We start from the raw sequence: 14,333 nt of genomic DNA, 5'->3' as shown, positions 1-14,333 counted from the left end.
TCACCGAGCTTTGAGGATATTTGAAATTCAACCCTGGATTCCAACAAGAACATGGCAAGTATCCTCAATCTGAACATTCCAATCAGGTGAGGTGTTCAAAATCCACCACTGGGTCCCAGCTTTATGATTTTAGACTATCCCTACGTTTTAAAATTGAGCTGTTTGAGATCTTGTGACATTTTGAAAAAATAACATTTTTGCAACATATTTTTACTGATCTATACATTTTGGTCAAAGATCGGACCATAACCTTTCAAACATTGACACTTTGCTAAATTATTGACCAAATAAAATAAGAACATTTTCCAAAAAGACGTTGAGATGGGAGTGTTGTTTTGTCCCTGTTTTGGGGTGGCTTTTTTTGGGGCCATCTCTAATTTTTAAGAATTGCTGGTAAAATATTCTGAAGATCAAAAGCAGTATCTAAGTGCTGATGCTTAAAATGATCCTTGCATTAGAATTCATTCTGCTTTCCTATTTAACATTCCCACCAAATTTTTTTAAATTTAAGAGTATATTTAAGGAACGTAAGAAGCTTAGTTTCTTAAATAATTTATTTTGAATACATTAGCAATTAAATAACATTTTATACAACAAATTGTAATCAATTACATCATATTTGTTCACAGACATACAGATAAGAAATCACAAAAAACACAAAAGAAGTCCTGACAAAAAAAATCTTTGGTAGATAAATCTAGTCACACACATGCTGTACCTCAGAATAGGCAGATCCTAAATGAAAACAGAACAAAAACATGTGAACCAAGAATAAGAAAAGTTTTAAATATATAAATAACAAGCATTTCACATTACATACTTGCTAGGCTTTCTTCCCCTTCCTTGACAATACTCTGCTCAAAAGGATGGATCGGTTTTGACTTGCTTTGCTGATGGGAAAACATTTCCAGTGGTAGCAATTGGCTATTGGAAAGACAGTACCAATATGCCTCACACGTAAATGTTTGCACCTATTTGGCCAAATTTATCCTTGGTATAACTCCATTTAAGTCAACAAATACCGAGGCTGAGAAGCTGGTTGATTAAATGTGAGACTACGCCTAGAATAGACAATATCAATTCATTTAGCAACAATGAAGTGGAGCTAGGAAAGGATAAAGTATGAACTTCCCAGATTATAATAAAGACTCTTGGTGTATTTCCACTCTGATGTTCTTCAGTATTTTCACTTATTTCATGTCCTCAAAGTGCTAAAATCTAGGAGTAACTAGGCAGCAAACCAGAGCTCTTTAAAAATTTAATTAAATTGTTCACAAAGATTACCAGCTATTTTTGTCCACATTTCAAATGTGTCTCGTAGCTCCACTGTGCTTTACATCCGCAATCCCAGAGCCATAGAAGAAATGTTTTTGGCAAAAATTAGTCTTCGGAAGAGTTCAAATCGGCAAAAATCATGCCCAACTAGGCCAACTTTGATTCCTTGTCAGCTCCTTTCAGACAGATGAATATATAGGGCATGTGGAGTATTTGCTTACTTTGTGTGATTCTGATGGCAGATTTCCTGTGCTACTCAAAGCTCTAACTACAGTTTCTAGAGGTGGCTCATTTTCTGAGTAGGAGGCAGAAGCAGCCAAGGCGATCTGACAGAGCATGGATCACTTACACTTGTTGAACTGCAATGAATGTACTACAGCCTCAGGTAAGCGTGAGCCACCATGAACTCAATGGGCGTTTTGTTATTGACCGCAGTAGGAGCAGGATTTGACCCAGAAACCTTTTACATTCGAATCCCTAGACTTTCTATCTGCTGTTCCAGGTGATTTTTTTAACACCGATGAGCTGTCCAGATCTTTGCTGACACAGGAGGGTAACTCCAACACTTCTACAACATTCTACAGTGCAATTGCTCTTCTACTCCACACCGTCATGCTTCAAAGCCTGAAAAATCCTTCAATACTTAATTATTACCTCAGTATCTGCTGTGTAATTTAGGTGTTCCCTACAGCAGTAGTTCTCCAACTTATTTGATCAGTCTCCCCCTTCTCTGCAAATATAATCATTTATGTCCCCACAAATAGACATACTGACCCCCCCCCCCCCCCCCGGCTCTGAAGCAGAGTGAAAAGCCACGGCTGCTGGCCAAGTGCTCAGTTCTGACGGCAGTAGAGAGCAGCAGCTGCTGGCCAGGTGCCCAGCTCTACACACCAGCAGCAGCACAGAAGTGAGAGTGGCAATGTGAAACGTTGTGTACATCAATATTGTTTTTCACAACAGACTTTTATTTGTGCTCTGCTGCTGCCACCCCCTTGGCTGACAGAACCCTTCTGCCTCCGGGTGAGGGATCCAGATGGAGGAGACCCTGAACGGTGGGGGTCTGGCTATCAGCCCGGGGTGACTGGGCTCCATCTGTCCTCTTTATCTCCAGCCCCTGGGTGTGCACAACCATTCTGCAGGAGCCTCAGCCACCTGGTGCCAACAGCCAGATCACTGAACCCCTCCCCACACATAGAGCTTGCACCTTCCTTGACACATTCCCATGCCGCCCCTTGGGAGGCCTGCCCCATAGTTTGAGAACTGCTGCCTTACAGTAATTGGTACAGGTAATAGGGCCTGCTCTGAAACCCACTGACCTCAATGCAAATACTTTCTACATACATTTTTCCATTTACTCTCCTGAGCTTGGGCTCAATCTCACAGCAAGGAAAAGCCATCTAATTATCAAAGGCAAAATCCATAGGCTTTAAAGGCAGCCCACAGCACATACACAGGCTAGGTGTAGTCCCTTCCATCCTGTTGGCCCTGGTTGACAACGCACACAGCTATGAAATAACTACAACCTCACACATTCAGGCAGAGATACGCATGGGTCTCTTGTTGTGACAATCACAGGAGACCTAATTCTGCCCATGAGCCAAATGAGCACACATGTATGCTGCCAAAGCTGGGCTCACGTGGGCCTTGGATTCTGGTTAGCAACAGCTCCACAGATTCCCTGCTTTCTGCTCTTGTTTGGAACAGCCGGTGTTGTGGAATCTGCCTAGACATTTGTGCAGGGGATTCATGTTCATAAGATTGTCTCCTGGCCCTTTAAAACCTGCAATGGGAGAGGGGAGGAGCAGCCTCCCTGTAGGTTTTGCATTGAGCCAGAAAGAAACCAGCTCGTTTCCCCCCCAGTGCTCACACCATTGGGTGTGGATTTGCTGATGGCCTCTATCCACTGCACCTGCTGAAACTTACCCCACCACATTTCTTCTTTTAGCATAGGCTGGCATTTCGCTTCCCGGTGGCTGTTTTTATATACTCATTTGTGTTGCATTCTGATGTTAGACAGCCCTTCCGTCAAGCAGACCAAGATCCAACGGATGGAAGCTACATGTTAGAAACATTCAGGACAGAAATCAGATGTGAGAGTTATTACTCATCGGAACTGCTGACCAAGGGATGTGGAAATGCTCCATCACTTGGAATCAGTCAGCCCAGGCTGGATAGTTTCTAAGTGAAACATGTTAGTGCAGCCACAAGCAACAGGGCTCAATAATGCTTCCTTATATAGGAAGGAAGAATGATCTCTTTCACTGGAGGAGTCTTAAATGCTGGCGGAAGTTCTATGGCCTGCGTTCGACAGGGGCTCAAGTAATGCTGATCCCCCCTTGGCTTTGATTTTTTCCATGAATCTGACATCACAGCAATGAGTCCTTGCAGATTCCCAAGGGTTGAACACCACTTTCTATTCAGCCAAGCCTGTCCTGCCACCTCCTTTCCTTTCAAATAAAATATATTTAATACAACAGTAATAGATATAAATAGATAAATACTGTACAGAGGCAAACATTCCACACGTTATGCAAAGGGGACTATCAAACTAATACCAGGACAGCATCACTCGCGGCCTGCTAGGGAGACGACGTCTCTGACCAGCACTCTGGGATGTTGCTGCTTGTGCCTGGAGAAGGGACTCCACAGTCTTCAATCAGAGTCAGCTCCTCCATATTCTGCAGGTGTGGGGCTTGTTGAAATAGCCCCAATATGCTCCCCCGGGCAGTCACTCCTGTCTGAGGCAGACCCTGCTCCCCCAAGACCTTGACGAGGAAGTTGATGTACCTCATGGCCAAGCGGAGCGTCTCGTTCTTGCTCAGTTTTTTGTCTGGAGGGTGGGTGGGGATGAGCTTCCTAAGCTTGGCGAAGGCGCTGTTGACGTTTTGCTGCCTCCACCGCTCCCTGGTGTTGGTGAAGATCTTTCTGGTCATACTTTAGGCTCTGTAACGCAAAGGGGACAATGAGGGAAAGGTAGAGGTCTGAGACTAGCCTTCAGGCAGTATAATGGTAAAAATGTGACCCTGCTGGCTGACGGATTGCCCTCCCCAGTTATGGATTAACTGTAACCCCAAGGAGACCTGTGTCCCACTCCCTGTCCAGACTAAAATCTCAAACACAGTCACTGCAGTTGGCCAAAGAGATCTAGCCTTGTCTTGTCAGAGGATTGAGGAAGGAGCACAAGCGGGGACAGAATAAGGCAAAAAGAGGTAAATATGCCATATATCCACAACCGCCTACCTTCGCCCTAGGTCCTGAGCCAAATAAAGCCCAGCTGGGTGGACCAAAGGACTGTGCCCTCGACAGCTCCCAATCTCCATGAAAAATGCTCCCCCCTAGGAAATCAGAACAGAGTTGCCTAACTATGGCTGTGAGGATGTGAGCAGAACCCTTCAGAGATGCAATGGTCTGCTTCTCCTCCCAATTCTTGTAACTCTGGTTGCTGGAAGTCAGGACTGTTCAGCAAGGGGATGCACACTCCTCACTAGAGCAGACAGAGCTCAAGGGGGAAAGGGAAAGCCACTTGGGAAAGTTGTGAACACCCAACAGAAAGATCCTCACTTTGGGTTTATTTTCACCGCTCGACATCAGGGACTCTGCTATAAATGCGAGTGCACCGGGGTCTGCAGGCGGCAGAGGTGAAACTGTGACACACAACATATGAGTTTCAGCCAAAATGCAGCCTTCCTAGCTTTGACCAGTTTGCATTGCAGGCTACCGAGAGTACAGAGCCCAGTTCCCAGTCTAAAGTAATGTACATTCTATAGCTTTTAAATGCGGTTTACAGGTAGTATTTTGCAAAGCACCTACCATAGGCTGGACTCTGTTCCTATTGATGTCAGTGGCGGCAGACTTAGGCCAATGCCGAGCTCTTCTGAAAATCCCACCCTACGTTGATTTGAATCCACCCATTAGGTACTTAGACCAGTGGTGGGCAGCCTGTGGGCTGCATGCGGCCCACGAGACGTTTTATTTACTGTTGCCCGTGCACACGGTGGCCAGATTCCTCTGGTTTCCATCCAGGTAGTTTTTTCCTACCGGTATTATTAAAATGACACGCATGCAAAGCAAGGGCACGTGAAGTGAAGTACGTGCTGAGTACACAGGACATTGACTGTGAGAGCCAATCAAAGTGCTGCTACCCCCGGCACATTCGAGGTAGGCAAGTGCAGCTAGCAAAACTAGCATGTGCATTTGGATCGTTCTGAGTCTGCTTAATGCCTGCTTTAAATCCAGCGTGCAAATACTAACGGGGTTTGAGTATAGCCCTGGGCAAAACGCTCCAGGAGAATGGGTCAGCACAGATCCCTGGCCTCGCTTCAGCCAATCTCTCAGAGTCTCTGATCCTGTCTTCGCAGGGGTATTATTTTTAGAAAGATGACCACAGCCCACTCCTTCGCGTCACTCTTTCCTTGGCTCCCCTTTCTTTTTTCAGGGGAGGACAATACCGGATTTGTGAACACATGTCCTGTAAGCCAACAGCTGTCTTTACAAGTCGAGCTCCTGTGTGACAGGTTAAAAATGTACCACTGTGGCGCTGACATTTGTTCAAGATCAGCAAACACCACCCTCTCCTCCACCCCCAAATTCTTTTTACGGAGTCTATGTATACCCCTGGGAAACTTCCATACACATGCAGCTCTCTCCAGCCTGTATTCCTCTCTCCTTCTCCTGGTATTGCACTATGCTGCCTCACTGCTTCCTTCCCTACTCCCCGCCTTGCTTTCAAACTATATGTGCTGCTTCTGATTTATGCTAAATGTTATGCATCGAAGTGCTGTATTGTTTAGTTCTCTCTGATACGGTATATGGAACTTCTATCATCCATCTGCTGGTTGTTCATTGTACTCGTTGTGAATCTGTGTCAAAGCCACTATTTTATACAGATGCAATACAGGAATATATATTCTACGAATCTCAGGTATGGATTCATCATTAAACTCTTTCAGGTCACCTCCATTAGACACAAAGTCCTACATTAACCCAACAGAAAGAGAACCATGCAAACGCCAGCTTAGATCCAAAGAACAAATCCTGCTCTCAGAGGTATACAGGGTTACTCCAGTGAAATTGGTGGTGTTATTCTGGATTTAAATCACTGCAACGGAGAGCAGAATTTGGCTCTTTTCCCTTGAATCAGGCGAGCAAGACCCAAAACCACGTGACAGATACTGGCTGACGTGAGAGCCATGTTTACAGAATGATAGTTCAGCTAAGCTATGCAGACTAAATACAAATCCAGCCGGACTGTGGGTTGCTCAAAAATAGTTCAGCTGCAGCAGAAAGAGTAAACCTCCAGCAAACAAGTACCAGAAGCAGCTTGTTACTCCATCCGCCTCATCAGAAAAAATCATGCCCCGGGTTCAGAGGTGGCCGTAAAAGTAAACAATGAAGAGAATAGATGAAGATCTCTCTCTCAATAGCAGCAGTTCTCAGAGCCTTTCTAGCCACCAGCCATTCAGGGTGTTCAAGCAGCGGCGGCGGCAGGAATTCCCAGCGCAAAGTGACATTTCTGCTTGGGCATTCCAAAGCGAATGGTTGTGATTAATTGGGAGGTGGTGCAGGGAATGGGTCTGTGATGGCGCCTAGGACTCAGGAGTTACTAAACAGGCTGGCTATGAATAGATATCTCGGACTAAATCTACCCCACATGTAGCACCTTTGACCTTGGTGGAGTTACACCAGAGAATTTTTTGAGTCCCCTCAGGCCTTGAATAACAGGAAATGAACCAAAGATGGACCCTGTTGACAATTCAGGCAGATACTTGCCAGAATGATTTAGAGCAGGGAGCCACGACAAAACACTTGGGGCTGAGTTTTGTTCCGTGTGCCTTGGTACAATGTGGAGCAAAGAAAGAGGAAACCCATTGTTTCTCCCTTCGATTTCATGGTGGCACCGGGATGTGGATCTCAACTGGGCAGCTAAGAGACGATTCGGCATGGATGTCACAAAGTATTATTCAGGCCAGCACTAACACCCATGTCTTTTGACGTCTCGTAGAAAACCCAGTAGAAATGAGTTTGAGTTTTTTGTGACTGGAATCAATTAGCTATGCGAAAAGAAGAACATGAACCATAGGCTTTTGGGTGTAATGCTCACCAGTGTGGGAATAGCCAATGTCAACACCACCACTAGCCATCCATAGCTCCTTGTGTCTCCTCTAGAGGACGGATTCTCCAGGAGCAATGCTGCCAGGAGTTGCCACTGGAACTTCCCTTGAAGGGGTATCAGATTTAAAAGCAAGATGATAAAAAAGAGGCAATGACGTCTGGTCAACAGATAAAGAAACCTGGTTTTTTCCCAGCTTCACTGCTACAACTCTGCTACATCCTTGGGCAAATTCTTTCATTGCCTTGTGTCTATTTTCCTCTCCTTCTGACTTGGCTATTTCTGTTGTAAGCTCTTGGAGACAGGAACTGTCTTTTATTGTATGTTTGTACAGCACTTAGCACAATAGGCCCTTATCTTGAAATAGGAAATACAAAATAGAACAATAATAAACATTTCATGTGTTTAAGAGAGTTATACTTTAATAAGAGTACTGCTGTGTTCTAAAACAATGGTCTAAACCACACATGCTTAAATCAGTACTATTGTATTCTGTGGATGTTACTGTAAAATATTTATTACCACATTTTTATGGGACACCCAAGGTGAGTGGGGAATATCTTTTATTGGACCAACTTCAGTTAGTGAAAGTGTCAAGCTGTTAGGTCAGGAAAATATGTTGCCTCACCCACCCTGTGTCTCTAATATCCTGGAACCAAAATGGCTGCAACACCACCAGACATTTTGACAAAGCGTTTTTAAAATGACAAATATGGCCTGAATTTTTAAAAATGACTAGTTACTTTGGGTGCTCTAACTTGAGACACCTTAAGAAGGCCTGATTTCAGAGGATACATGTTCCACACTCGCTCTCTTCACGAGGTCTTCTGTTGGGCACCTAAAAATGGAGGCGCCTAAAATCACGAGTATCGCTTCAAAAGTAGATCTAGCAGCTTTAGCATAAATGCACAAGGCAGAGCGAAGGGCCTGATCTCCTCTTCCCAAAATACAAATGGAAAGATTTCCATTAGCGCCAGAAAGTAAAATGCATAAATTCCCTTGCGCATGGAAAAACAATATAGCTCGTTGTCATTTGTCGTTTCCCATAGCTCTCCCATTAGGAGCATTCTTTTCCCTCCTTTGTTTCACTGCACGTACATCTCTATAAAGCCAGACTCCACAGTTCTGTCTCCAGCAAGATTCTCCAGTGGGCATCTGGTTTGACAGATGTGCATGGGTCTGATGCCTTCGCATCAGTGCTATTTACAAAGGGACGTTAGTTAAAGATAAACACCCGGGCTCTGTATTCAGCAAGCCCACATTAGTGTCAGAAATTCTTTGCTATAAAATATTTTCTTGCCCTTTTCCCATTGAGCTGCTTCCCCATCCTGGAAGGTAGAAGTAACTGAACCTATCCCTGTTCCAACTGGTTTTCTTTGAAGCACAGACCCTCAGTCAAATTTATTTCCCCAGTGTTATATACAAGTGTCACGGACCACACTTTCATGGTCAGAAAGAAAATTCAAGCACTATGCGAAGGCTCCAAGAATTCTTGGGACCTATGCTGTGGATAAATCTCTGCTCCAAGACTAACCTTCAGTTATATTCCCAACTGATGTATCCAGTTGTATCTCTCTGCCTGTGCCTCTTTTACCACAAAGCTGAAGGATAAATCTTGCGTTTGGAAAAGTACACATTTGCTTGAATCATCTCGATCTGCCATGCAGGTGAGGACTTCACCCCTGTCTTACTGACAGAACGAATCTGCGCCATGCTGAAAACGAAGCTGGGATGGTGCAGTCTGCATCAAGGAGCTCAGCGAAAGAGCAGCTTGTGCCCAACTCCTGGAGTTGTCGGGGGAATGCCACATGGCAAGTGATTTTATCCTGAAGAGGCTGGTGGTTTCTTTGCTGTTTTAAAATATGTTCCTGGTGTGAGGTTTAAAGTTTTTGCCCGCTCAAGTCTGGGGCAAATCTTCCTTTGACTTCAGTGAGAGCAGGACTGAACTCTGTATATGTAATGTATTGTGTATATGCAGTATATATTAACTTCCAAGCACAGGGTTAAAATCATATCAGGTGCAGCTCTGCAGGCGTGCACTGAGTTACCGCAGGAATTCGACCTGCTGTGTTTAAGTTATTGTTTCCCATATTGACTGAGAAGCTGATCCACTTTGCAAACTCTACCTTTCTATATCAAGAGAGAAACCACCAGGAGGGCCCAATCCTGATCTCACGCCAGTGTAATTCCAGTGACTTCATCAGGGCTATTACGCATCCGCAGCATAGTGGGTGAGATCAGAATTAGGTCTATAAAATTCAGAGTTGGTGTGGTTAGAACAATGTTGTTCTCACCACACTCTGCTAACTCTGCATATTCCCTCTTAACAAAACGTATAACCCAGCTGAAATGCCACTAACACAATATTTATATATGTATTTCTATTGGAACAACGTTAATCATTGCTGGAAAAGCCAAGGTTGTTTATATATTGAAATTTTAAAAAGAACAAAACCCACACAAATCTTTAGAGAAAGGATGTGGAACATGCACAATACTGGGCCTAATCCTACTCTTATGAAAGTCGCTGGAGTTTTGACCATTTATTTGAGAAACTTATTCTATTGTTTATTCATTTCCTTTATTATTTGTTCAATATAGCTTCATGCAACAGACCCGAACCTGAACATGAATTTGGAACCCCTGTGGATTAGTAAATCAGAACCAATTTAAGAAGTTTTTTTTTAAAAAAAATGTGCTATTTATACTTGTAAAAAGTGTTATTAATATTTTTTCTCAGATAGACTGGGAGGGGGAAAGACCTAAATCTTTCCTCCCAGGGAAAGGTTCACATATCTATCACACACACACTACATCATAGACTAAAGGAATAGTAATGTAATATGGATTTTTAAAATGTACATGTGTGAACCTAGAATCTAAAGCTCTCTTTGTATATCTCTATTGATAATCACAGTCTTTAAATGCACATTATTTACACACAACCCACTGCAAAAGTAGATAACATAACAAGCCAATTAATTTAGACTTTCGAAAAGCTTTGGTTTTAAATGTCCAAAGCCATCAGATCAAGTTAAATTATACTAGTTTTATTTCTAAAATTAAAGGGCTTTATCTTCTGTACAGCTGCTTACAGCAGAGTAAAATGAGTGTCAGTTCTGATCCAGTACCATTCGACTCCCACTTTGCAGAGGTGGAAATGATTACACAAAGAATTAGGCCCATAGTGTTTGGTTATTTAAAAAAAAAAATCACACAATGAAAGAATGCAGCATTGTAAAACTGCTCCTTTGGATTTCATATAATTTTTAAACATCCCCACCTCAATGTTATTAAATGGTCAAAAGTGACGAAATATTTGCTCCTCGCTTGAGATTTTCATTGCCCAGTTTTAGCAAAATTTTAAACAGCCTAAAAAGATAGGTACGTAAGGACTATAACACAAGCGGCTTTTTTCGGTTCAATTCGGTAACCTGCAAGTAGCAGTTTTCATAGCACTTCAGCTTGTCTGATACGTTGTTTTTACTAGCTTTTCAGAGACAGGACGCAGGAGAGTTGCTATTAATAAAGACCCTGCTGATGGCAAAAGGAATTCAGGAATTCCTTCCTGCAAGGGTTCACGTTGCTGTGTCTACCTGACGGCAAACTTGTGCACCCCCAGGAAAGTTGCAACGCAGACATACGAGCCTCTAAATGACTAGCTAAGAAGAAAGCCATTGCCACTTACTTTCCCAAACACAGGTGCTTGCTGCTCTCGAGATCTGGTTCCGGCAGTGAACTTCCAGCAGAATAGGAGGATTCCCCTTCCTTTCTCTTTGCTCTCACAAACCCTGGACAGCGAAGCTGCTCCCGCTCCAGTCAGCCAATTGCGGATCCTGGCTGCCTCATTTATAGAATGCCAACTCCTTTGTCTGGCGCGTGTCACCACTAGTCCTAGCAATCCAGGGAGCTTGTTTTGCATCTCCCAGGAGATTCTCTCTGTCCTGCTTGTTCTCTCTCCCCTTCACACCCTCTTCTGAGGATGAGCCACACGCAGCATGAGGTGCAACAGCAGCTACCAGCCAGAAAGATTTAAGCTGCGTCTGGCCGCACTACAGGGAAGGCTGGACAAGGCATTGCTGGGACGTAACTTAGCACTAATTTTATTATCTCATTTGTTTTAGTTCACTCGGTGCTTGTGAAAGGTGCCAAAGTGATGCTCCCAGAAACCAATGTTGTGAAGACCAAAACTATAAGAGGATTCCAAACAGAATTAGGTATGTTCATGGAAGATACGTCCACCAGTGGTTATTACTCAGGATGGGCAGGGAGGCAAAACCATGCTGAGTGTCCGTAGGTGGGAGTGGACACCAAATCACTTGATCACGGCCCTGTCTGTTCATACCCTCTGAAGCACGTGGCATTGGCCACTGTCGGAAGACAGGATGCTGGGCTGGAGAGACCATTGGTCTGACCCAGTCTGGCCAGTCTTATGGTCTGTAATCCACTGCTCATTTCAAAATAAATGTTTGTTCAAAAACTAATTCACAGATTTACTTATATTCTCAGAAGGGTCATTCTTAGCCAAAGAGTAAGTGCAGCAAGTTTAGGGAGGAAACGCTGGATTCTTCCTACATGACAAAGAGGCTGACTCCCAGCGTTAAGTTCAAAATCAGTTTAGCCTGAACTACAGACTCACAGCAAACATCTTCCATTACTCAGAGCAGATACAGACTGGGGGAACTGAAATCTCAGATTCCCCACGGTGCCCCACCAAGCTGCTTTGGCTGTGATTCAGTCATCAGCTCCAGGGATGGAAGGCAACCTACCTGTGTTCATTTGGTCCTGGGCCTCCCTGCTGCACGTGCCAACAGAAATGCCAGTTAGCGTCTATGGTCCTTGCGCTGTGGACCCCTGTTCATTAGGAGCCGGGCAGGGATCACACACCTCATTGCACACAGAATGACAGGGGTATGGGTTGTTCACGTGACCACTACTCTCTCCTGGATAGAAAGCCAGAGCTGTCAAATGACCTCACTGAGCCCCAGTTCGGAGCATCCCTGCTCAGGACAGCGCTGAACTGGGAGCACACGTCCCATTCAAGTCAATGGGACATGAAGTGAAGCACCAACTTACATGCTGCCCTGAGCTGGGTGCTGAATTTGCAGGTGGTTAGTGTAACCGGATGGCATCCTGCAACATTCACAAACCTTCTCGGGAGGGACGTCGTTTTCTCGGGCAAGAACAAGCCCCAGCCCCTTGCTGCTGCAGTTCTCTCCCTGAAGAGCTAACGTGGACCTTCAGCCCTTTTCACACGGTAAATTAAAAGCAGCACTACACTCTGAAAGCAGTGTCAACCGCTTCATTTAGCACAAGTGTTATGTTAACTAACAGCCCTATTCCACAGGGCCCTTTGGCCTCACAGAAGCCTAATTTCCATGTAATTTACATTGGACAGTCGCAGAATGCACCTCCTCCATGTAACTTCCTCCAAATCATTATTTACCCACAGCATGCAATGAGCTACTCCAGCCAGGACACAATGGATGGGGTACGGGCTGCCAGTCCAGCCCGGGGAGGAGAGAAAAGCTGTTATCCGTCGCTGCTTAGAATCCTCATTGCTCAGGATTTGCAAAACCAGACCAGAAAAAACCTTGGAAAATGTACTGGCAGGAGCACGGCAGGGCGAGCGCAGCATGGCCTAATATTAATTCTCCTTGTGCTACTATTTATCAGCACAAAACAAAAAAAAATAAAAACACTCAGATCCTGCTCCCATTGCAGTCAAAGGGATTTTGCCTTTGACTTCACAGAAACAGGTGCAGGCTCATCCTTGCCTTAGGGAATTTACCATCATGACCCCACTCTGCAAGCACATAGGGTTAGAAAGTTTTAGTTCGAACTAAAGCCCCTAATTTGGACTACTGTTACTCCTCCTGCAATGAGGAGTAACGGTAGTCCGAATTAGGGGCTTTAGTTCGAACTACCTAGCCCGTGCCGCGTGTAGCCGCTGGCAGGGAGTCTGAACTACCGGGCATTTCAAAATGGTGGCGCCTGGGAACGTGCAAATAAAGCCCGGGATATTTTAATCCCGGGCTTGATTTGCAAGTTCGAATGACTACATTAGCCACCCTAGTTCAAACTAGGGTGGCTAGTGTAGACATACCCTCAGTGTGCAGTATAGTGGAAGAATTATTTCTCATGTCCTGCTTACAATACTCCTGCTTACAACTATTACAACATTCTCTTTGTATCCCTTTGCTTCCTTGATCAATTTTCTACAATTCATAGGTTTTTTTAATTTAGACTTTAATGGGTCCAGAACTTCACCCACTATTTATGTGCATCCATGGGTGGCTCTCTCACTAAATAATGAAAAGAGGTGTAGAATCACACGAAAGATTGTGATAGCACTGGCTCATTGCATTTTACATCTACCTTAAGGCATTTTTATACAGTCATTGTTCTCGAATGGTCTTAGTGTGTAAGTGCCTGTACTCACTTTAATAATCTTTCTATTGCATTGGCACTTGTAAATGCACTGTTTGGCACTGGTAATTTCATCTGGAGTTGCTGAGTTTCTTCTTCATTTACTTCTCTTTGCTCCTGGTATCAGCAGTGGATCAGAGCAAAATCCCCTAAATAACATACCAATAAGCAAAGTTTGAGAGTCCCTTCCATGGACTGACTATTTTTGAAAAGAATACCTTCACTGTGCATTTAACTACATAGTTAATAAAGAAAGCTAAATAAAGGTTTGCTTCTTAATATTTATCAGTGGATCTGTGTTATTTATGTTATAATCCATTAGGTAAGCAATTGTTATTTCAGTAACTCTTCAGAATGTCATCGGTTATCTGCAGAATTAAAAAAGAAACGCTTAATGTGCCCCCTCTAATTGCAGGCTCTTTGTCACTTCCACATCAAAATCCTCAGAATGATTTTTCCACATTTTAATCTACCCCAATTTCCGACCTTTGTTTCCTGCCATTCACTGTTGTGAGAATCG

At 44.0% G+C, this 14,333-nt stretch overlaps 1 protein-coding gene across 3 annotated transcripts in view; it reads right to left on the bottom strand.

Annotated features, from left to right (window-relative positions):
* Positions 1-590: 590 nt before the first annotated feature.
* TAL2 (TAL bHLH transcription factor 2) overlaps positions 591-14,333 on the bottom strand; it is a 36,174-nt gene continuing 22,431 nt past the window's right edge. For 2 of the 3 annotated variants that reach the window (XM_075931363.2, XM_075931362.2), the window contains one exon: positions 591-4,218. In XM_075931363.2, coding sequence (XP_075787478.1) covers positions 3,855-4,208 — 354 coding nt within the window. In that variant the 5' untranslated portion in view covers positions 4,209-4,218 and the 3' untranslated portion in view covers positions 591-3,854. Of the gene's footprint in view, positions 4,219-11,072; positions 13,179-14,333 lie in introns of those variants that run through there. The other variant, XM_006111082.5, reaches the window with a different exon arrangement.

Source organism: Pelodiscus sinensis, chromosome 6, assembly GCF_052426305.1.
Source record: "Pelodiscus sinensis isolate ZL-2025 chromosome 6, ASM5242630v1, whole genome shotgun sequence".
Lineage (NCBI taxonomy): Eukaryota > Metazoa > Chordata > Testudines > Trionychidae > Pelodiscus > Pelodiscus sinensis.
This window is presented reverse-complemented; position numbering and strand designations above follow the sequence as displayed.